The sequence below is a fragment of the Pseudonaja textilis genome, chromosome 8, assembly GCF_049901715.1.
Source record: "Pseudonaja textilis isolate UNSWEBS1 chromosome 8, rPseTex1.2, whole genome shotgun sequence".
NCBI classification, from domain to species: domain Eukaryota; kingdom Metazoa; phylum Chordata; class Lepidosauria; order Squamata; family Elapidae; genus Pseudonaja; species Pseudonaja textilis.
In genome coordinates this window covers 40199140-40224052 of record NC_141997.1, presented here as the reverse complement: position 1 = coordinate 40224052, position 24913 = coordinate 40199140, and the positions used below count along the sequence as shown (strand labels likewise).

General features: G+C 45.3%; 1 protein-coding gene across 1 annotated transcript; it reads right to left on the bottom strand.

Moving 5' to 3' along the window:
- Positions 1 to 409: 409 nt before the first annotated feature.
- On the bottom strand, positions 410 to 4552 carry KCTD12 (potassium channel tetramerization domain containing 12). Its single transcript, XM_026705302.2, has one exon. It carries the CDS (start codon positions 4314 to 4316, stop codon positions 3291 to 3293), a length of 1026 nt encoding a protein of 341 aa, XP_026561087.1. The 5' UTR covers positions 4317 to 4552; the 3' UTR covers positions 410 to 3290.
- Positions 4553 to 24913: the final 20361 nt, after the last annotated feature.

Here is a 24913-nt window from a genome sequence, read left to right as displayed (position 1 = left end):
AGGAAGTAGTTGGGTCAATAGATGGATAACATGTTGGTTGAATAGGCTGCTTTAATGAGTAGCGGAGAGGTAGTGATTTTTCACATTGTCCAACTTGCTTCTTCTGAAGTCTTTTCATAGCCTCTATGTTCTCCAGATGGTCTGAGGGACCTCAAGCGTTGTTGCTAAGTATTTAGCTCATGCAGTGTTCGTTACCCAGAGCACAACCATTAGAAATCTCGTTATTTTATTATATCTGTTTTATTTAAAAAATAATAGGAGCTTTAGAATAGTCTGCTAGCAAACACACATTCATTGATTGAAATACAAGAGTCTTCCTGTATGCATTTTGCAAAATGAGGGGTGCATTTTAGCTTCACAAGGAATTTAGCTGTTGATTCAACTTCAAGCAAATAATTGCAGAGACATATTTTCATAATTCCATTTATATTCATACCGAAGTCTTCCCCATATAAATCGATACAGGAACACAGTTTCATATTAAAGCATTTTTGTCCAGGTACAGTTTACAGCATATGAAAATTTTTTATAGCACTAATAAATGAATAAAAAACTAAATGATTCGTGTAAAATGTTTATACACTTTATGTACACACACCAAGTCACAAAATTCACACCTCCATCCATGACAGACTTAATAAGCTACAATACGAGATTTATTTAAAAAAAAAAAACAGGAAAAAAGAAGAGCTTAGAACTAATTTGAGCACTTACTGAAATCTGGATTGTTTACAAAAATTTAGAAAACATAGTTCAGAGAGAAATACTCCACATGTATTAGAAAAGTCTTGCAACCGCTTTTTGGGAATGACGTCTTAACATTGACTTTTAACCAATATCTTCTCAATTGCAATAGAGCTGAAATATGCACAAATGGGATCATTTTAGAGTAAGGCTTAGAGTAAGAGGGATATATATCTCTTTTCTGGAAGCTCTCCACAATGCAGTAGCTTATTGCTTATCCTTTAAAAAAACCCGTCTCCTCTATCTCACACTCACTCTCCTTTGCTGCTTTCCAAAAAAATAACCCCAATTCCCAATTTATAGACAGTTCCCACTGAATGAAGCTATCAGACTCAAATTTTTCAGCCTTTGGGTAAATGTGACTGGTTTTTCTAAAACTTCAGCTAAGAATTTGTCTATGGAGATTCGCAACCCTTTAGGTCATGGTTGCTCCAAAAGTGCTTTTTTTCAAAAGGCAACTGGATTGGCTTGGATTTTTTTTTTCCTTGAAAACATTTCGCTGCTCATCCAAGAAGCTTCCTCAGTTCAGAACTTCTTGGATGAGAAGTGACACATTTTCAAGGGGAAAAAAATTGAGAAAGTCCAGTTTTCTTTTGTAAAGCACCTTTGGTCCAGCCGGACTCTTAAAAGTTTTATTTTTTTAAGTCACTAAGCAGATTCCCACTATTGAAGGGAGATTCATTCTGAAGGATTATGTGGTCCAGCAAATAAGAATCCTCTAAATCTTTTCCTGAAGTAGAAGAAAAAGGGAAGGGAGGAATTCTGATCAACCCAAGGCTTGCTGTTGCAAACAAACTAGGAATCCAGGTTTTACAAAGATTCTGGTTTAATAAGCAAGCCAGTTAAGCCAGCATTTCTGGTTCCCAAGAAACAAAAATATCAGGAATGAATCTCAGTTATTTCCCCCTTTATATAGACTGAAACCCGAGGATTCTTTATTTAAAAAATCTCTGAATTAAAAGGAAAGCTCCGAATTAAAATCATCTCACTCTCTTAAAAAATAAAAAAGCACTAATCTCAAGCAGCCGTCAAAGGGAGGACGGGGGGCATGAAATTAAAGACAGGAGAATTCTTTGGTTAGAATAATTCATCCGAGTCTGCCGCTCCAATGCAAGAATCAAAACACTTGTTTTGTATTAGCCTAATTTTTGAAGGGCTAGGAGACTAAATGGCAACATACCTATTTGGGGAATCAGGCAAGAAATATCTGATTTAGTCTGGGCGATGGGTGGCCTTGGTGCTTCCGTGCCAAGAAGATGAAACCAAAGGAGGTGGGAGAGGGAGGAAGGGGGTCCTGCTGCTGTGCTTGTCTTTATTTAGTTAAAATTCTGCATCCTGATTTGTGGGGGGGGAGAGAATACTTTTTGGAGGGTTCTTTAGCTGTAGCACTGTCAGATAAAAATGCCAGCCAGCTCCTCAAGCACGCAGAGAGTCCTATTTCTACACCGAGGAAGAGGATGAGAAGTGGGGTGGAGGGTTCAGTCTTGTGTCCTGGCTGCCTTTGGGGGGGAACTCCCCAGCCCTGCTCTGAAAGCACCACATTTCAACAATCTGCCCCCCAACAACCCCACCCGCAAGTTGATGCTTGATAGTCTCACATACGATGTTCTTTTAAACCCCAGGCCTGGGGGTTCAAACCCCAGAATCCTGAGGGGGGGGGGACACGATAGCTCCACGGGTCTGTTTTTTCCAGGGACCCCCATCCCCCCCAGTCTGCTGATCCAGTGCGCAAAGCTCGCCTTCTGGTTACATAGAGGAAGCGAAAGAGCTGGGCCACCCTCCGCGTCTCAAGTGGCGTCCATCGAGAGATGCTGCTTCAGGTTTGTTGAAGGTGCCTAAGAGGTGGAGCTCTCTCTGGCCTCATCACAATCAGGACGCTGTGTGAGTTCCATCCTAGGGAGAGGCTAATGTTTGGAACAGACTCTCCTGCTAGAGCACGGGGTTGGGCTAGATGACCTCCAAGGTCCCTTCCAACTCTTGTTTGGAGATGCCAAGGGCCTGAGGAACGGAGTGTCTCCTCCGCTCGCTCGTTCTCCCCAAGCAGCTTTGGCCCAAAGCTAAGAAGCAACCGGGAGTAGCCCAAAAAGCGAACAGGGAGGAGAGGGAGAGCCGGGTGCAGCTAGAGCAAAGCCGTCGCCTCAGAGTCAAGAGGAGAAGCCCCAGCAACCGAGGTCGGGAGTCTTCCAGCTCCGCCACACTAGGCCTCCCGTCGCCATGTGGGACGGCTGGGGAAGCTCGTTCGGAGGGGCCAGCTTTAAAAGTGGGGCGGGGGGGGAGGAAACCACCATTTGGACCCAAGGACCCGCGAGGTGGCTGGGCTGACGGAGGTCCGCAGTTCGGGTCCAAAGGGCCGTCGAAAAGAGCCGCTTCGCTGGACGGGGGAGGCCGAGGCGACCGCCGGCGGGCCCGTGGGAAAGCGGCGGGCTACCCGGGGAGGCTCGTCTAGAGATAAAGCGGCGAGGAAAGCAACCGTCTCCCGCCACAGCCCCGCAGGCGGCCGCCTCCTCTCCCCCACCCCACTCCCGGGGAACGGGCGTCGGGCGCGCTCACTCGCGGCAGAAGACGTACTCGGTGTAGCTGGTCCAAATCTTGTCGTCGGCGGGGCCGCCTTGCTCCGGCCCGAAGGCGCAGGTGCCCGTGGAGGAGCAGGCCGCCATGCGGAAGCCGGCCTCGCTCAGCCGGTCGAAGGCCTGCTCCAAGAAGTTGAACTTGAGGTAGTAGCGGGCCGTGTAACGCTCGGGAGGCCGGTCCGGGTCGCGGCTCTCGTTCAGCGTCTCGCCGAAGACCTCTTTGGCCAGCGCCGTCTTGCCGCACACCGTGATGCGGGCCACCCGTCGGAACTTGGCGTCGGCTTGGGCGTCCCGCCCGATGGTGTACGAGCCCCGGTAACCGATGGTGATGTAGCCCGAGCGGCGGCCGCCGGGACCTCCGCCGGCGTCCAGAGAGAGGGAAGCCGCCAGCATCGGAGGCGCGGGCCCCGACGGGCTGCGGCCCGACGTCGGCGAGGCAGCCGAAGCCGCCGGGGTCTCGCTGAAGTCCGCTTCTAAGTAACCCAGCCCCGACGCCGCCGCCGCCGGGTCGTCGGCGCACACCGAGGAGTCGCGCAGCAGCCCCGCGAAGCGCGGCGGCGGCAGGGCCGGGGAGGAACTCGAGGCCGCCAGACGGCGCACCAGCTCGGGCAGCTGGAAGTATTCGGCTTCGCGGCGCAGGCGGTTGCGCTCCGGGAAACCCTCGGGCAGCACCAGCTCCTGATCGCGCAGGTAGTCCAGGACGTAACGGAAGAGGAAGCCGTCGCGGTCCAGAAAGAAACGGCCCTTGGCGTCGCGGGGCAGGTCGGTGGCCTCTTGCTGCGAGAAGAGGCGCCACAGCAGCGAGCCGCGCACCGACAGCACCGTCCCTCGCCGGGTCACGTACACCTGCCCGCCCACGTTCAGCTCCACGATCTCCGGGATGGGCCCCGACGACGGGGACGAGGCCAGGTCAGAGGCCGTTGGAGCGCGAGAGACGCCGCTCCGGGCGCCGCCACCGCCGCCGCCGTTAGGGAGCCCCCGGGCGCTGTCGGCTAAGGCCATGCCGGTGGTCCCGGCCGAGGAGGGCCGCCGCCGCTTCCGCTGCCTGCGCTCCCCGGGACCGCGACCGTCGCAACCCCGCTCCGCTTTTTAGCCGGCCTGTCCCGCGACCCGGACGGTTCTCCTCGCTCGCGCGTGTGTGGCTCCGCTGGGCTGCGGCCTCCCGGGCACTTGCCGGCGTGCCAAAAAGAACGGGCGGCGGGACTGGCTTTTATGTCGCTCCGCCGCGCTGCTGCCACCGGCGGAGGAGCGAGCGGAGGCGGCGGCGGCAGCGGCCGGGAGGCTGACGTCGCTCGGGCGCTTCCCCTGCGCGCTGCCTGCCTCCCGTTTTGCGCGGGGCCGCCACCGCCACGCCCGAGCGCCCCACTCCGGACGCGCGCGGGCGCGCGCCAGACCGGGCCGGGCTTGAGCCTCTGCTTTTGGAGCGGCGCTTTTTGGAAGGCGCTGCAGCCGCTTTGCGGGCTCCCGGGGACTCCGCGCGAGACCCGGGAGAAGCCCGGGCTGCTGCGGGAGGCCTCCTGCTCCCGCGTGTCCCGGTGGGCTGGCGCGACCCGGCTGGGGAGAGGAGCCTGGCTTGGTTTGGGGTTGCCAGAGGCGGGTGGCGGCCGTCGCCTTCGCGCGGGAACGTGGAGCGAAGAGGTGTGGGAAAGTTCCGCTCCCCGCGGGGTGACGGCTTCCCGACAGCGGAGAAAGTCGGGGTCTCCGTTCCTTGTTTCTAGGAACCGCTTCCTCCGAACCCCCTCCCGGTTTCCCTTCCTCCCCATTCCTAGAATAAAGAGTAGAGTCAGCGCTTCGCTTTTACTTTCTGAACCAGGGGTCTCCAACTTTGGCAACTTTAAGCCTGGTGGACTTCAACTCCCAGAATTCCCCAGCCAGCACTAGTTGGGGAATTCTGGGAGTTGAAGTCAGCCAGGCTTAAACAGCACTAGCTACTGGGGAATTCTGGGAGTTGAAGTCCGCCAGGCTTAAACTTGCTGGCTGGGGAAGTCTGGGAGTTGAAGTCCGCCGGCTTAAACTTCTGGCTGGGAATTCTGGGAGTTGAAGTCCGCCAGGCTTAAACATTGCTGGCTGGGGAAGTCTGCGAGTTGAAGTCCGCCAGGCTTAAACTTCACTGGCTGGGGAATTCTGGGAGTTGAAGTCCGCCAGGCTTAAACTTCGCTGGCTGGGGAATTCTGGGAGTTGAAGTCCACCAAGCTTAAACTTCACTGGCTGGGGAATACTGGGAGTTGAAGTCCACCAGGCTTAAACTTCGCTGGCTGGGGAATTCTGGGAGTTGAAGTCCACCAGGCTTAAAGTTGCCAAGGTTGGAGAGCCCTGTTCTAAACCGATTCAGACGACAACATGTCCGTGTTCGGTCTTTGGGAAGCTTTCTCCAGGGATGCTCAGACCAGTGGGACGGCTTGCCTCCAGAAAGATGTCGAGACTCTCCGTGACAGATTAAGGCTCACTGGTGCCCTAAGCACTAACAAATCTTGGTAGGGCCCCCTTCTTTGTACATACTGTGCAAACGAAGCCAAGCTTAGGCTACGTAAATTTTGTGGTGCTCCCTTTGAGCCTGGTGCCCTAAACATGTGCTTCGTCTGCTTAAGGGTTAAGACACCACTGGAGACTGTAGGAAAAGTGCAGAGAAGAGCAACCAGGATAATTAGGGGACTGGAGCAGAGGTGGTATTCAGCAGGTTCTGCCCAGTTCTGGAGAACCGGTAGCAGAAATTTTGAGTAGTTCGGAGAACCAGCAAATACCACCTCTGACTGGCCCCATCCCCATCTATTCTCTGCCTCCCATTGAGTCCCAGCTGATTGGCTGGGTCTTCTTTGGTTGCCCTGCACAGGAAAACAGAGCTGGAAAGCAGGTTAGTGGGGTGGGGCGGGAATAGGATTTTGCAGTAATCTTCCCCCAGGAGTGAGGTGGGAATGGAGATTTTATAGTATCTTTCCCCTGCCATGTCCACCAAGCCACACCCACCAAGCCACACCACGCCTACAGAACCGTTAGTAAAAATTTTTGAACTGCTGTGAGGGGAGTTGGGCTGAGGGAGAGCTTCTGGCCCAAAATCACTCAGCTGGCTTTCATGGCTAAGACAGGATTTGAACTCACGGTCACATAGTCCCCATCTGTTCTCTGCCTCCCGAGTCCCAGTTGATCTGTGCCCTGCACAGGAGAACGAGATGGAAAGCAGGTTAGTGGGGTGGGGAGGGAACGGGGATTTTGCAATAACCTTCCCCCTGGAGTGGGGAGGGAATGGGGATTTTACCGTATCCTTCCAGGCCCACCAAGCCACGCCTACAGAACTGGTAGTAAAAAAATTTGAATCGCACCACTGGACTGGAGACAAACATATGAAGAATGGTTTTCAGGAACTGGGCCTGGCTAGTCTAGTGAAGAGAAGGACCAGGGGAGACAGGATAGCAGTCTTCCAATATTTGAGGGGCTGCCACAGAGAGGAGGAAGGGGTCAAGCTGTTTTCTAAAGCGCCCGAATGCCAGACAAGGAATAATGGGTGGAAACTGAACATGGAGAGATTCAACCTGGAAATAAGGAGAAACTTCCTGAGAGTGAGGACAATCAACCGATGGAATAGAAGTTGCCTTCTGAAGATGGAAGCTTCATCACAGCTTTCAAGAAGAGACTGGACTGCCATTTGTCAGAAATGGTGTGTAGAGTCTCTTGCTTGGGCGAGGGTGGGAGGTTAGACGAGATGGTCAACAAGGTCCCTTCCAGCTCTGTTCATCTGTTAAATTGTGGGCACTGCAACCCTGGAGGCTTTTAAGAAGAGATTCGACAACGATTTGTCAGAACTGTTATAGGGCAGAGGTCTCCAAACTTGGCAACTTTAAGACTTGTGGACTTCAACTCTCAGAATACCGGGAGTTGAAGTCCACAAGTCTTAAAGTTGCCAAATTTGAGGACCCCTGTAATAGGTTTCATGCTTGAGCAGAGGGTTGGATCAAAGTCCCTTGCAACTCTGTTATTCTGCTTTGTTTACCTTCTTCACCGGCCCAATAGCAATAACAATAGCACTTAGACATATACCGCTTCGTGATGTTTTTACAGCTCTCTCTAAGCATTTTACAGAGTCAGCCTATTGCCCTGAACAATCAGGGTCCTCATTTTAGCCACTTTGGAAGGATGGAAAATCCTGAGTCAACCTTGAGCCTGGTGAGATTCATACTGCCAAATTACAGGCAGCCGGCAGGCAGCAGAAGCAGCCTGCAGTACTGCGCCACCATGGCTGTTTTATTACCCAAAGTAGGTAACATCTTCATCATCATTAGCACTGACGATGCTACTTAGTTTAGCTAATAAAACATCTGCAAGAAAACAGTCGAGCTCAGAGAGCAGCAAGGGCCTCTTCATGTCAACCCTGAGTTAATAAATATTTTTTTTATCAGCTTCCTGGGTCTGCTAGAGTTGTGGGGTTGCAATATTCTGGGTGAAGCTGCAAAACCCTGCAACTTTCTCTACTACAGACACTGTTCAGACCCAGGCTTCGTCAAACGTAATTAAACACAAACTTGTTTTAAAAGCAAAACCCATTTTAATGTAGCGCTGGGAATTACTTCCATTCACAGCCAGAACTAAACTTAAAACAGTTCCCCAAGATAAGCACATGCCTGTCAGTGCTGTGGAATGCTGCCAAAAACAGAAGTATCCAAATTAATTATAACAGTATCAGAAAAAAAAAATGACCAGAATACACAGGGCTTCAAAAAGGGCTTGGAATCTATTGAATTGCTTTGCTTCCTGCAAAGAGTTTGTCATTGAGGTCTGACTTTTATCCCTTATGGGAGGGGCAATCACCTTACTCCCGAGTCCATTTGTTCCTCTGCCTCACTGCTGCCAGACTCTGAAGGCAGCACCCCACTCCCAGATGGTCCTGGCCCCATCCCTGCACCAGATGCAGGACCCTTGTCCAAGTCCTCTCCAGACTCCCTGACTGGTCCCGTTTCATCCTCACTGTCCGATTCCGCTGTCGTCTGTACAGCTGCTGGTAAATCACAATAGACACAGGTGCCTTGCTGTATTATAGCCTGAAGGCAGGTAAAATAAAGGAGAATTGCAGTTGTGTCTGCAAGAAGGATGTGAAGGAGTCAGAGAGAGTTTAAAGCTACACCCTCCTCTGTCTGTAACTGCTATAAATGTGTGTGTGTGTGGGGGTGGGGGTTGCCTGCTTAGATAAGAGTTCAGTTTTTCCATATTTGGACTGGGTGAGTGAAATTGCTAATGCCTCAGAAACCCATACAACCCAGTAAAGGTTAATATCTGTTTAAAACAATTAAAATGGCTACAGTTGAAAATAGCAAGCAAACAGCACAGGAATCAACTTCCAAGAAAGGAATTTCTCTATGTGCTTCTTCGGACTGGTGGAGGTGAACTGTCAGTCAGGAAAAAGAAATCGGCAGCGAAAGTGGTTCAAACCTTTACAGGTTGAATGCATGCGAACACCTTCTACAAAGGATTAACGTTCAAAGCAAATTGGTGACAGATGAGAGTCAACGGAATTCGAGGTGGGCTGGACTTAGGCCTCTGGTGGGTATGAATGGGCTTGAGACTGATGACATGTTTCACCCTTCCCTCGGGTTCAGCTTGGTCATCTATATGGATTTGTATTTCTTTTAAAAAAAATAATAATTGGTTTTTATTGGTTTTTATTGGATTTGTATTTCTTGAGCTTCTCATCTTCAGTCTCTGCAGCCAGACCCCTCGGGCTGGTTGACTAAAGGATGCATGTAAGGAAATGCATGTAAAGAAAAGAAGAAAAAGAAAGAAAAGGAAGGAAGGAAGGAAGAAAGAAAAAGAAGGAAGAAGGAAGAGAAGAGACAAAAAGAAAGAAGGAAAAAGAAAGGAAAGGAAAGGAAGGAAAGAAAGGACAAGGAAGGAAGAAAAAGAAAAAGCAGGAAAGGAAGGAAGGAAGAAAAGGAAAAAGGAAGGAAGAAAAGGAAAAAGAGAAGGAAAAGAAAGAGAAGAAAAAGAAGGAAGGAAAGAAAAAACAAGGAAGGAAGAAAAAGAAAGAAGGAAAGGAAGGAAGAAAAGAAAAAGGAAGGAAGACAGAAAAAGCTCACTGCAGGAAAAGGCCATAAGAGCAGAAGTTCAGGACAGGCAGGAACTGGGGGCTCCCGAGATCCTGCTGAACACGGAAAGGCCAAGCAGCCAAGGGGCCTGGCTAGAGGGACCCCAGCACTTAGAGAGCCACCCCTGAGCAGAATGCTACCAAAGGGAATTGCCAGTGAGGTCCAGGGAGATGAGGAACATCCTCCTGTCCCGAGAGCATTACGGCATCTCTTGCTGTCTTTCAATGGAGGAAGGTGTCAAGGGAATTGGCAGACGCCATGTTGGGACGGTATTCCATCAGGTCCCCTCTTCCCTGGGAGACATCTCTTCAGGGTCCAAGCAGGCCAAGCTGGGGTCTCAGGAGGAAGTGGTGGTCTCTCTCCCCTGTCCCCCCACACACAACCAAAGTTGGCCTTTTGGAATCAATAACTAGCAACATCAGAAAAGCTAAGAGACCTTTGAGTTGACCTCAATTGCTGGAGATCACAGCAAGCTGCCCTTCATGGTAAAATCAAGGGAGGGCTGACTGTCGGCTATTGCTTTCCTTTAGGAGACAGATATCCCATCTGGCCAAGAGTCCTGGGGTTCCCAGGCCATCCCCCATAGGACAATTAACCAGGATCTGGTCTGGCTTTGCTCCCGAATTAGGTTAATGTTGGTTAACTGCGGTTAGCTGCTGCCCTCTGCTGACGCAAAGGAAGAAACGGAGCTGGATGATCTCTACAGACTTGAAGAGATGCTTCGTTTCCTTTACTTGCAAGTGCAACAAGCAGAGCACCCACCTCATCCTTTGCACAGGAATCTAGGTTTCACGATCAGGCCGGCGGTCGCTTGTTATTTGTGTATTTGACAAGTACAACCCCGGATGAAGGATGATTATGGTCAGTTCAGATGATAACAGTCAGAGCATCCAGAAAGTAACAACACGTGAAAAAAGTCGCACAATGTTTTCTTCGGATGACATGAATGAAAGGGGGGATTATAGAAACAGATTTGGGGCCCATTTGAAGACCCAAAGCACAACTGAGGAGGATTGTTTAATGTATAAATGAGCAGTTCTGCCTTCTCTGTTAACTGGAAGTGAGAATGTGCATCTCTCTCTTTTCTCTCTCTGTTTATTTTCTCTATCTCTTTCATCCCCTCTCTCATTCATTTGCTTATTCTTTATCTCATCTCATTCTACCTCTTTCATTCTTTCTCTCTCATTCGCTCTCTTTCAGACTCTCATTCTCTTTCATTCTCTCTGTTTCATTCTTTCTTTCTCATTCTCTCTGTTTCATTCTATCTCTATCACATTGGCTCTCTTTCTCATTCTCCTTCAGATTCTCCTCATTCTCTCTCTTTTTCATTCTCTCCATTTTCTCTATCCTTCATTCTCTCTTTCTTTCTCTCCGTTCTTTCTCATTCTCCCTCATTCTTTTTCTAGCTCATTCCATTCTCTTTCTCATTCTTTCAGATTCTCCTCATTCTCTTTCATTCTCTCCATCCTTCATTCTGTGTCCCTTTCTTTCTCTTTCTCCATTCTTCTTCATTCTCCATTCTTTCTCTAACTCATTCTCTCTCCCATTCTCTCTCTCATTCTCTGAATCTGAATTCTTTCAGATTCTCTTCTTTCTCTTTCATTCTCTCCATTCTCCCTATCCTTCATTCTGTCCTATTCTTTCTTTCTCCCTTCATTCTTTCTCTAACTCATTCTCTCTCATTCAGACTCTCCTCATTCTCTCCATTCTCCCTGTCCTTCATTCTCCCTTTCTTTCTCTTTCTCTCCTCATTCTTTCTCTCTTGTTCTCCTTCATTCTTTCTCTAGCTCATTCTCTCTCATTGTCTTTCTCATTCTTTCATTCTCCTCATTCTCTCTTTCATTCTCTCCGTTCTCTCTGTCCTTCATTCTGTGTCCCTTTCTTTCTCTTCCTTTCTCCATTCTTTCTCTTTCATTCTTCATTCTTTTTCTAGCTCATTCTCTCTCTCATTCTCTGAATCTGAATTCTTTCAGATTCTCTTCATTCTTTCCATTCTCCTTATCCTTCATTCTGTCCCATTCTTTTTCTTTCTTCATTCTTTCATTCTCATTCATTCTCTCTCTTTCAGATTCTCCTCATTCTCTCTTTCATTCTCTCCATTCTCCTTATCCTTTATACTGTCTCCCATTCTTTCTCTCTATCTTCCTCTTTCTCTCTATCCTTCATTCTCTGTCCCACTTTCTTTCTCTCTTTCCCTCTCATTCTCCTTCATTCTTTCTTTCTTGCATTCTCCCTCTCGTTCTTTCTCATTCTGTGTGTGCGCACGAGTGTGTGCATGTGTCGTGCCATCACAGGCTCTCCCTTTCCCTGAAGGCTTCCCTGAGGGATTCTTGAGTGGAGGGAAGAATCCCAGAGGCAAATAATTGTGAACAGCAGCCGACATCTGTGATGATTGGGAAGCCAAATATTTGCCATCCCTTTTTGAGGGTAAAGATTCCCTCAGGAGCTGCTCCTGCTACCTCCAGAAAGGACCACCAAGAGCCGCAGCAGAGTTAGGAAATAACGCCCCTCTCCTCCACCCCCCATCCACACACGTGGCTCTTCCTTTTTGTCTCGAGACCACATATTGGTGCACAGATCCTTCCTCGCCCTTCCCGAGAGACCCTCAAGCCCAGTGGTGGGATTCAAATTTCTTTACTATCGGTTCTGTGGGCGTGGCTTGGTGGACATGGCAGGGGAAGGATACTGCAAAATCTCCATTCCCTCCCCACCCCACTAACCTGCTTTCCAGCTCCGTTCTCCTGTGCAGGGCAACAAAAGAAGATCCAGCCAATCAGCTGGGACTCGGGAGGCAGAGAATAGATGGGGGCGGGGCCAGTCAGAGGTGGTATTTGCCAGTTCTCCAAACTACTCAAAATTTCCGCTACTGGTTCTCCAGAACTGGTCAGAACCTGCTGAATACCACCTCAGCTCAAGGCCACCGGGAAACGAGCTGGGGAGTAGACCCTGCCAGCACTGGCACCTGGCTGGACCCCACTAGGAAAATATAGAATAGAATAAGAGAGTTGGAAGGGACCTTGGAGGTCTTCTAGTCCAACCCCCTGCCTAGACAAGGAAACTACACCACTTCAGACAAATGGTTATCCAAGTTCTTTTTTAAAACTTCCGCTGTTGGAGCATTTACAACTTCCGGAAGGAAGTTGTTCCACTGGTTAATTGTTCTATCTGTCAGGAAATTTCTCCTTATTCTAAGTTGCTTCTCTCCTCGATTCGTTTCCACCCGTTGCTCCTTGTCCTGCCCTCGGGTGCTGTGGAGGGGTTGACTCCCTCAGAAGAGGCAGACGAGGACACGTTCAGGGGACGCAGCGAAGAATTTGTTATGGAATTTAATTCAAGCAAACCAGGATCTGTTTAGGGAAGGGACCTTGTAGGTCATCTAGTCCAACCCCGCACCCAAGCAGGAGACCCTACACCATACTTACTGTGTGTGCCAGTACGGTGTGGAAGGCTGCAGCCCGGGAGCACAAGTGAAAACCCCAAAGGGGGGCTCTTCGCCCGGCCTCCCCGTCTCCCACCTCTGAAGGGTGAGGGGGCGGAGGTGACTCAGCCTTGATATCAGATGCTTTCAATGAATGAAAGAAGTTGTCAGTCTTCTTGGGTGTTCTGAAGGAAACAGTGGAGGTGGGAGGGTGTTTCTTTCAGCACTTCCGTTCTCACATTTTGACAGTCAAGAGTTTCCACACCAGCATCAGACTTCAGCTTTTTCTTTTAAAAAACTTATTTTCTCTCTCAAGCTTTCTCTTCATTTTTATCTTTATTCAGTAGTGGTAAATCTTCTTTTGGTACCAATCTTTAAAAGACCTTGGGACTATTATTTTTTTTTTCTTCTTCTTCTTCTTCTTCTTCTTCTTCTTCTTCTTCTTCTTCTTCTTCTTCTTCTTCTTCTTCTTCTTCTTCTTCTTCTTCTTCTTCTTCTTCTTCTTCTTCTTCTTCTTCTTCTTCTTCTTCTTCTTCTTCTTCTTCTTCTTCTCCTCCTCCTCCTCCTCCTCCTCCTCCTCCTGCTCCTTCTCCTCCTCCTCCTCCTTCCTCCTTCTCTCCATACCCTTACCCTCTTCCTCCTTCCACTCCCCTCCTCCTCCCCTCTTCCTCCTCCTCCTCCCTCCTCTTCTTTTTCTTCCGTTTGCTACCAAATGAAACAGAAAATCCTTTCCCATTGCACATGACCAACATTTATCAAGAGCTGTTTAAACTATGTGCTTGAAGTAGATATTTCTGCCACATGCTATTAATCTGCTGCATTTCTGTTCTGCTAATGACACCAAAAAACTGTTCCTGAGAGCAGTTCTTCTTCTGCAAAGGGTGGCCCACAAATTCCCCTAAATGTTTCTGCTATAATATCAAAAGTTAATAGCTATCTTTAGCCTCCATCATCCTGCTATGGGGCTTTATATGTATCAAGATATATTATCTGCTTAAACCTTCAACAAATTTTCTCCCTCCCTTCACCAAAGCAGCTCTCTAGTGACCAGACCCTCAAGTCTGGGACTCAGTTGCCTGGCTGGGTGGAAAAACCCTTCTTTGAGATCCTGAAGAGCTTTGGTTAGTAGGTAGTCCCAATTCCCATGAAGTGGCACAGAAAGCTGCTCGTTCCAGTCTAGATTTAATGTGCACAGAAGACCCCGTGGGTGTCACAAAAATGCCATCCTGCCTATAGAATGATCCTGTGAGCCATGGTGGTGCAGTGGTTAGAATGCAGTACTTCAGGCTACTTCTGCTGACTGCCAGCTGCCTGCACTTTGGCAGTTCGAGTTTCACCAGGCTCAAGGTTGACTCAGCCCTCAATCCTTTCGAGGTGGGTAAAATGAGGACCCAGATGGTTGACGGCAAGATGCTGACTCTGTAAACTGCTTAGAGAGGGCTGTAAAGCACTGTGAAGCAGTATATAAGTCTAAGTGCTATTGCCCTTCCATCCATCCATCCATCCATCCATCCATCCATCCATCCATCTATCCATGATGTGCTATGGTTAGAATGCAGTATTGCAGGCTGACTCTGCCCACTGCCAGGAGTTTGATTCTGAGCAGCTCAAGGTTGACTCAGCCTTCCATCCTTTCGAGGTGGGTAAAATGAGGACCCAGATTATATGCTGACTCTATAAACTGCTTAGAGAGGGCTGTAAAGCACTGTAAAGTGGTATATAAGTCTAATGCTTATAAGTCTATTGCTTATAAGAGAAGATGATGGATGGAATAGATGAGGTTTATCAAGTCTTCATAAGATATGCAATGAGAAATAGCTTACCAAGAGAAGTTCACATCAGATTTAAACGCAAATATTGCAAGTGGCAAGAGAGAAAACATTGAAATATAAAAATAAGGAGATTGTGGTCCTGAAACAAGTACCCAGAAAAGTGAGAGAGATGAGAATTCTGATTCCTGACTAAAATTCTAGTTAAAAAAGAGGTGAATTATAGATGGCTGATTCCAGAAGGTTTAATGTTCACATGGCAAGAACAGAGACACAGAATTGATTCAATTGAGAAAGCTGAATTATTTTATACAGAATATTTTGGAGGGAAAGAGGAGGAGACAGAAAAAGAAAAGTCACTAATTGAATTCCAAGAGGACTGCCAAATAGCGACTGAAAAAGAAGAAGGTGCAGTAGGCGGAAAGGTGGAAGTTAAAGAACAACATGAACCAAGATCTACGAGAGCTGCCAAACCTACCTATAAAGTATAATTATGGAAGAGAAAAAAAACTGATTACAATTAACATAAATGGACTTAACTCAGCTGTTAAAAGGAGGAAAACTTTCCATAAATTAGAGAAATTAAAATTTGATATAATCTGCCTACAAGAAGTACATATTAAAAAGCAACACAAACAGCTGTTGATACAGCCAAAGTTAGGGAAAATATTTACTTCTTTTACATAATGCAAGAAAAGAGGATTGGTTTTATACATTAAAGATATTATCCCAGCGAAATTGATCTATACCGATGATGATGGAAGATTATTAATGGTGAAAATAATGTACAAAAATATGAAAACACTCCTGATTGCAATCTATGCCCCGAATGACAATCAAGAAGACTTTTATAGAAAACTAATGTGAAAATAATCGAACTGGACTATGCTAATATAGTTATGATGGGAGACTTTAATGGAATTGTAGACAACAAATTGGACTATACAACACAGAAAAAAAAACAAAGCAAAACAGAAAGACTCTCCCTAAATCCTTTTTTATAATGATAGATGAAATAAATTTAAAAGATACATGGAGAAAAAGAAATGCTAAGACTAAACAATACACCTTCTATTTAAACAGACATTTATCATGGTCCAGAATAGATAAGATATGGATGTCAACAGAATTGTTAGCTAATATCCAAGAAATAAATATTGAAACAAGTATTTGGGCAGATCATAATCCAATGACCATTAAATGGAAAGGACAAAGAAGAAGATCTAGATGGACGTTAAATAATACTATACTAAAAGAAAAAGACTTCATACAGAGGATGGAGAAAGAACTGGCTTTTTTCTTTAAAGAAAATAAAAAAGAAGATACATCAATGCAGAACGTATGGGATACAATGAAGGCATATGCCAGAGGCTTGATAATAGACTATACAAGGAAAAGAAATACCATGAAAAGACTAGCCTCTAAGACATTAGAGGATGAGTATAAAGGACTTAAAAAAGAGTTACAGAAAATGCCATAGAAAAAGGACATTAAGTTAAAAATGGATATAATTAAACATAAAATGGGACTAATGGAAAAAGAAGAACTAGGACAGAAAATCAGAGGTGCAAAACAGAACTATTTTGAAGATGCAAACAAACCAGGTAGATGGTTAGCATATAAACTGAGAAAGGAGAAAGAATCAAGGAAAATATTGCAATTAATAGATGATCAGGACCAAGTTTGCTATGGAAGTAAAGAGAAGAAGGAAATTATATGAGACTATTATGGGAAATTATACACACAAGAGAATATTGACGAGGAAAGAGTTAAACAGTACTTACAGAATGCTAATCCACCCCAGATACCTAAAGAGATTGAAACAATGTTAGAAAGCAATATAACGATGATGGAGTTAACTGAAGCACTTAAGAAGCAAAACAATGGAAAGGCACCAGGCCCAGATGGACTTCTGGCAGAATTTTACAAAACATTACAAGAATCGTTGAATCTTCCATTGCTAGAAGTTATGAATGAAGTTATGTTAAAGAAAAAGATACCTAAATCATGGTCAGAAGCTTATATTACACTTGTCCCAAAAGAGGAGGCTGATCCATTACAATTCAAGAACTGTAGACCTATTTCCCTACTAAACGCAGATTATAAAATTTTTGCTTCGATATTGGCAGAAAGACTTAAAAAATACCTAAATAATTTTATTCATCCTGATCAAAATGGATTTCTGCCAAAGAGACAAATTAAAGACAATATGAGAGTAATCCTGTACACTTTGGAATACTATGAGGCACACCCTGAAAAACAAATGGCTTTGATATTTTTAGATGCACAGAAGGCATTTGATAATGTGAATTGGTGATTCATGTTATTACAGCTGGAACAGATGGGCTTTGATAAAAAATTCATTCAAGCAATAGAAGCTATATATCATAACCAAACGGCAAAGGTAATGATAGAGGGAGAACTGACAGACTCTATTGATATAAGAAACGGAACAAGACAAGTGTGCCTGTTGTCACCCTTGTTGTTTGTGCTAACCTTGGAAGTGCTAAACAGAAATATTAGAGAAGAAAAGGATATAAAAGGGATGAAAATTAAAAAGGAAGAATTTAAGTTGCAAGCATTCGCAGATGATCTGGTTTTCATTTTAGAAGACCCACTAGAAACAGCATTAAAACTGATAGAAAAAATAGAGATATATGGGAAGGTGGCTGGTTTGAAAATAAATAAAGACAAAACAAAGATTTTGACAAAGAATATGTTATCAAGACAAAAGGAAGAATTGGCAGATGTATTGAAAATTCAGGTCACAAATAAGATACACTAAAAGAGAATAACTATATTAAACTTAAGCAGCAGATAGTGCTAGACATGGCGAAATGTGAAAATTTACAACTCATTAATAGGGGGTATATCAACAATCAAGATGAATATATTACCCAGAATTTTATATTTGTTTCAAACAATTCCAATTAGGCTTGGAAAAGACTTTTGAAGATTTAAATAAAATCGTGTTGAAATATATATGGCAAGGTAAGAAAGCGAGAATAAAATTAAAACTTTTGCAAGATGCTAGAATAGAGGAGGATTTGGTTTGCCTAATTGGGAGTTGTATTACCAAGCTACAAATTTGATGTGGGTCAAGGAATGGATAACATTAAGAAATGCTAGATTGTTGACACTAAAAGGACATGATCTGTTGTTGGGGTGGCATGCTTTTTTATGGTATAAAGGAACTAAAACACAGGGGTATTTTAGAAGACATTATATACAGGAATCCCTGTGATTAAATTTGGAGAAGACTAAAAGGCAATGTTATTTGAAAATTCCAGTCTGGCTATCGACTATTGAAGCATTTTCTTATCCTATAATATACAAAAAGGAACAAACAGTTAGATATGGTGAAATATTGAATGAAAAGGGTGAACTTAAATCTATGCAAAAATAGAGGAACAAGGTATAAAGATGAATTGGTTTTCATATGCGCGAATACATTCAAGGTATGATAAAGATTTTTAAACAGAATGTTTCTATGATAAATTGACTGATTTAGATAAGATTTTGACAGGTACTGATGAAAATGTGATCAAAAATAATATGGATATTTATTAGAAATTAAACTAGAAGAACAAGTTAAAGAAACAGTGATTGCTTGGGGGAAGAATTTTGGATATGGGATTGATTTAGAGAAATGGCAAAAATTGTGGTCTCAAAACTATAAAATGACAATGTCAACAGCATATAAAGAAAATTTGTATAAGATGTTTTACAGGTGGCATTTCCCCCCGACAAGAATAGCAAGAATGTTCAAGAACAAATATGAAAAATGTTGGAAATGTCATCAGATACCTGGCTCATATTACCACCTGTGGTGGACATGCATGGATGCCAAAAAATATTGGACTAAAATCCACACATGGTTGGAAAAAATGACAAAAAGGCATATAGATTTGAAACCAGAGATATTTTTATTGGGAATTTTACCTGAAATATATAGTAAAGAATTGAAATATTTGATTGTAAATGTACTAACAGCTTCTAGGATTGTATTTGCTAAAAGCTGGAAAAATGAGAAAATGCCAACAGAGGAGGAAGTTATTAAGAAAATAATGGAATGTGCTGAAATGAGTAGATTGACATTTGAAATCCGAGAACAAGAAGATAAACAATTTTATAAAATTTGGGATCTATTCTATCAATGGTTAGACAATAAAACATGGTAATGAAATATGTAGATTTTTAGAACATAATGAATATATAAAGATGTATTTTTTTAAATTATATCTACAAAATGATTATAGGATAGATTTGAGATGGAAATATGAACTGTCATAAAATAAATTAAGTAAAATATGGATTATTTTGTAAAACATGAATGAATAATAGTATAGTCAAATGATTGATTAACAATGATATTAATGTGTTTAGGAATATTTGATTGACAATATGAGAACATATACAATGTAATTCTAATTGAAGACTACAAAATGGATGCACAAAACAATTTGTAAACCAACCGACACACTGTATGTAGATATATGGATGGTGGTTTGATGTTTTTATGTTGTGTTTGTTTATATTTGTCTTAAAAAAACAATAAAACTTTTTTTTAAAAAAAGTCTATTGCTATTGCTATGAAAACCAGACCCTCTGGAATCTGAATATAGCACTCAACCTCGAGAAACAAGGAAAACTAATGGGAGGATCTGAAGGCTTAGAAGATGTCACTTTCTGTGGGGATTTCACCTGTTGGACCAGCGGTTGAAATAAACTTGTTTCTGAAATGAAAAAGCATACAGAACAATTTGATCTACCATTCTGCTTGAAACTATTCATCAGAAATCTGAAGAACACCAAATCTCTGACACCTCTAGCTGGAGACCTATCTATCATGGCTTTGATTTCGATCCTTCTTGGCCTTTGCAGTCACAAAAGCAGATCTCTGTGATAAACAGTAGATTTCATGCATTTCTCCCCAGGCTGGAAAAGACAGGAGAGGAAGGAAATTGGGTCTGAGAGACTATCAAATCACCAGCTATCATGCAGGCTGTATGCCTCTGAGGCACATTTGGCCAAGAGATGAAAGAATGTTTGGGGCTGTATCTATGTTTAATCTTCTTTTCTGCAGAAGGTCTAGCAGATCGATTTGTGTGTGTGTGTGTAAGTAGTATTTTGCCAGAAGGCTGTTTTTGAGTTGTTCTCTGTATTTTCCATCTAAGCTAACTTTAATGATTGCACAGCTACAACTGAGCTCTTTGAAGCATTCCTCTCTCTCCCCCTCTTCCCCGACCTTTACAAATAATCAGAGTTGGAAGGGACCTTGTAGGTCATCTAGTCCAACCCCCCACCCAAGCGGGAGACCCTATACCATTTCTGACCGATGGCAGTCCAATCTCTTTTTGAAAGCCTCAAGTGATGGCTCTCCCACAACTTCCGAGGGCAACTTCTGTTCCATGGGTTGATTGTTCTCGCTGTCAGAAAGTTTCTCCTTATTTCCAGGTTGAATCTCTCTCCATGTTCAGTTTCCATCCATTATTCCTTGTCTGGCCTTCAGGTGCTTTAGAAAATAGCTTGACCCCCTTCCTCCTCTCTGTGACAGCCTCTCAAATATTGGAAGGCTGCTATCATGTTTCCTCTGGTCCTTCTCTTCACTAGACTAGCCAGTTCCTGCAACCGTTCATCATATGTTTTAGTCTCCAGTCCCCTTCTCCTCCCCTTCCTTCCCTTTTTCCTCCTCCTCCTCCCCGCTCCTCCTCCGTGCTGGCTAGAGGGATAACATTTTTAGGGAATGGTAACATCCAAGGTGAGGCCAGGTTGTCATCTGACCTTACATTTTTGACTCCAGTAGATTTGCAACCCAACCTGTGAGGAGAGTTTGTAGCCACCTCCCCTTCTGATTAATTTGTATGTGAAAATAAGAGATATTCACAAAATGTTTATCCTTGAACTGTGAAAGTCTCGCTGCTCAGAAAATCGACATGTCCCTCTACAATGAGTGAATCCAGAATTTCTTTATGCTTAGAAAGAAAACTTCTTATCTCTCAGGAGTTATGTTTAAAATGTGGCTTAATCTGGATCCTAGATGTCTAATTCCTGGCAAATAGATAGGGAAGAAATGAAGGTAGTGACAGATTTAATTTTCCCTGCGCTCCAAGATGCCCTCAGGGTAGTTTTCAGGTTTTGCTTCTATGGACGAAATGATGATATTCCTACCTTGCAATGGCCTTTCTCTCTGGCGTGTGAACCATTTATTTTGGAGGGCATAAAAGGAGAAGTTGGGATGACATAACATTATGCAACCTGAAAGTGAAACGGATACACTGGAGTGAAGAAAGTTATCCTCTCATGTTCAATGGAGTTTCACAAATTCAAACTTACAGGAAACCTTGGTGTTTGCAGGAGAAATGCAGCCTTGCTGAGAAGGCAGTCTGGAAGGAAAGAGAAGAAATAGAATGGGTTGCGGGAAATGAGAGGAACCGAGGAGTTTGAGGCGGGACCTGTATAGTTCTTAGTGGAGATCGTGAGGAGAAGGAGAAATTATCTGAACTTGAATTGTACAAATGGTGAACTCTGTTTTCCACAATGAAGAATGAATTGTGCTGGTTCATGACCATAATAAGGATTGGTTTGATTTGGTTTGGTTTGGTTTGGTTTGGTTTGGTTTGGCTTGGCTTGGCTTGGCTTGGCTCGGCTCGGCTCGGCTTGGCTCGGCTCGGCTCGGCTCGGTTTGATTAATGAGATGGGAGCAAGGGAGATTTGAGACAACAATGCTTCCACTACCATAATTGACAGAAAGTAAATTTCTGAATTCACCTGCTTCCTGGATTTGCACAAAACCTAGCCAAGAGGTAACACTTGTCAAATGGAAGAAGTCGGCAAACAGGACAGAGTTCAAAAGTACTGCAAGTTTATTTCATGGTGCCAATACCCAAGAATCAGAGTGTCGCTCCTGCCCTGATTTGAATCCTAGGCAAGAATAATCCATGAGTGCATTTTTGGAGTGAGGTATAGTTTTACAAGAGTCAAGTGAAGTACAGCAAAGCCAAGCCAAGCCAGACCTAAGGTTCCCACGCCAATTCCCTAATTAAACCTCCCTGTTTCCCAGGCCTGCACTCCCAAGGATCCCCATAAGTCTAACCATATTCAAACCAGATGTTTTTGGAACTGCTGTCCTTGGAATGCTGCTGCTGTCAGGGTTCCAACGGATGCCCTAATTAAACTATAAGCCTTGAGCCCATTTTCAAAAGAAATACAGTTATTTATTAGGAGCACAAACATTCCAGCACGTACCCAGGTGAAGTCAGTTCTGCCCCACATAATTTAAGGCTGAACTCTGACCCTGTTTTCCCTCTCCCCCCAGGGTGTGTCATAAATCACATTCTCCAACAGAGCACCTTCACAGGCTCTAGAGCAGGGGTGGGATCCTACCGGTTGGTCTGGTTCTATAGAACCGGTAGCTCTGAAGAGCAGCTGACACCGAATCGATTCGCTGGGATGAAGTTTTGGTCTGCTGTTTGGCCTGCCTGATCACTTTAGGCTCTAGGCTGTCCTTTAGTGGCTGTGTTTTCCTCCTCGGCTGCTTTGCGCGGCACAGCTGAATGCCACTCGTCAGTTGGAGACGGTAAATGGTTGCTGGAGCCAGTAGCGTGCACGCACATGCAGCACGCATTTGACGCACATGTGCGTGCTCCCTGAAACAGTTGTTAATGCCAGTCAGATCCCACCCCGGCTTTAGAGATCACGCCTCTGGGATCCAGTCTTGAGAAAGGTATGCGTGGAATGTGCCTCTGGCTGTGGCTCATGGGCTGCTGCCCCCACTCTCCCCCCCCCTCCTTCCCATGACAACTCGATAGCAGGCCAGGGATGCTTTACGAGGTGACAGCTGCATTCATCTCTCTGGCTGGGTGTCCTTGAAATTTTGTCTCCGGATGATACAAAGTACTTTTGAGGTACACCTTTACCCCCTCCCAAATGGCTTCCCTTCCCCCTCCCCTCCCCATCCCTCATGGCAGGCTGGCTCTGAAGCATGAAGAAAGCGGGATTGAGGTGGCAGATCTGATCCAGAGTATTAATGATCGAGGCAAATTGGTGCCACATAAAAGTCAACAGACTTCAAGGGGAGGCTGAATTAGGTCTTATTATGAGATGTAGAGAGTCCAGGCTGATGATGCATTTGACGCCACCTTTGGGCTCAGCTACCTTGTCTCCTACAACACTACGATGAAGGACACAGAGAGAAAACCAAGATTTAATGAGTAAACTTCACTTTTTTTTTTCATTGGTGCAGTTGCTGGTCTTGTTCAGAACACCTTGGGAACCCCCAGTCAGATTCTTTAGCAGCTGAGACCATCCCCAACTGAACTGGATGGAACAATTCCAGTCTTCCTGGTCAGGGTGGTGAAGGGTTTCAATAGGCAATATTGTCCTCTTCCTTCTTCAAGGCCAGGGGTGTCAAACTCAAGGCCCGTGGGCCAGATTTGGCCAGTGAAGTGCTTAGATCTGGTCCATGGGGCCACCCTGGAATTAGTGAAGGACTGGCCTGGGGTGCCTCTGCCAGTGAAAATGGAGCTCGCAGCCGTCCTGAGCTCCATTTTCTCTTGGAGAAGGTTGCAGGAAGTCGTCACAGCCGAAAACAGAGCTTGGGTGCCCGGTTTTGTAGGCAGAGTGCTCGAACCGCCACAGGTGCTCCTGACATGAATGATGTCGAGCTGACCATGCCCCCTGGCCAAGGTCCCCAGAGCCTCCCAAGGTCAAACACAACCCTGATGTGGCCCTCAATGAAATTGAGTTTGACACTCTTGTTGTAGGCTAAACATCTCACAATCCTTCGGATTGGTTTCTCTGTTAAACTGTCTTTCAGACATTGGACTCCCTGCCCAAATCGTAGTCGCCCGCCAGATGTGACAGGAACAAAATTGAGACTTGCATGAAGGTTTAAAACAAATGAGCAGAAGGCCCAATCATATGTCTTAAGTTGGGCCGCATCATTTGTGGATTCATCATTTGTGGATGGACCGAGAGACATTCCTTCTACCATTTACTAAGGTCAGGCAGACAAAAATATACAAGTAGTCCTCAACTTACAACAGTTCTTTGAAGCTACAAGAGACTTAGGACCATTTTTCACTCTTACAACCACTGCAGCCTCCCCACAGTCACGCAATCAAAATTCAGATGCTTGGCCACTGACTCACATTTATGACGGTTGCAGTTTCCCTACATCACGTGATCCCACTTTTGTGACCTTCTGACCAACAAAGCTGATGGCGAAGCCAGATTCATTTAACAATTGTGATGACCCAAAGGGGCATGGCACAAAGGCAACACGGTCAGATAATCAGTAGGAGTCCCTTTATTAGCTCCAACTTTGCCCCCAATATCCTGGTTACCTTCTGGGCTGGAGAAAAACTCTCCCAGGAACAGCCTTTGGATGCCAGGAACACAGATAACCAAAGTCAACATAAGATAAACTCAACGTTTGTTCCTAGCAGATGCGACACTCAGCTTGCATCTCTTTTAAACTCCCTTCCCAGCTGTGGCTAATGAAGGGAATCAGGGCCCTTTCCTCCCCCATAAGTCACGCAACCCACATTGCTCTCTTCTCCTTTCCTCCCTGCGTGCCCTAGGATGAAGACGGGGTGGGCCTGGGTCTTCCTCTGAACTCCATTTCCCTTGTTCTACCGCTTACCTGCTCTGCCCAGCTGGACTTTGCCCTTCCCCAGTTTCCTCCTCAGCCAACGGAGCCACACTCCCACTCCAGAGGTGGTTATTCAGCAGGTTCTGACCAGTTCTGGAGAACCAGTTGCGGAAGTTTTGAGTAGTCCAGAGAACCAGCAAATACCAACGTTGGAGATTTTACAGTATCTTTCCCCTGCCATGCCCACCAAGCCTCACCCGCAGAACCGGTAGTAAAAAAAAATTGAATCCCACCACTGTCCCTGTCAGCTGTTCGTCTTCCTCCTTGGATTCAGACTCCAACAGGGGCCTGACAACAACCGTGTTACTAACTGAACCACCGTAGAGATTCACTTTACGGCGGTGGCAAGCAAGGGGGTAAAAGGTCACTTCATAACCATCTCGCTTAGCAACAGAAACATTGGGCTGAATTGTGGTCATATGTCAAGGACTGTCTACAGTAGCAGGCTTTCTACCAGTGTCAGGCTGACAAATCATAGAGTAGCAGTGTGTCTTCTGCTGTGAGAATCCCTGTAAATATCCGTTGTGTCCTTAGCCAGGTAGCCTCAGTTGTGAAAGAGGTTTGGGGATTCCCCTCCAGCTGCGTCCTTTCACAACACACAAACGCCCGGGGATAAGTGGTGCTAACCCACTGCGTCACTCACAAGCCTTTTTGTGGAAGCCCGAATCATCCTGTTTGACTCAGCA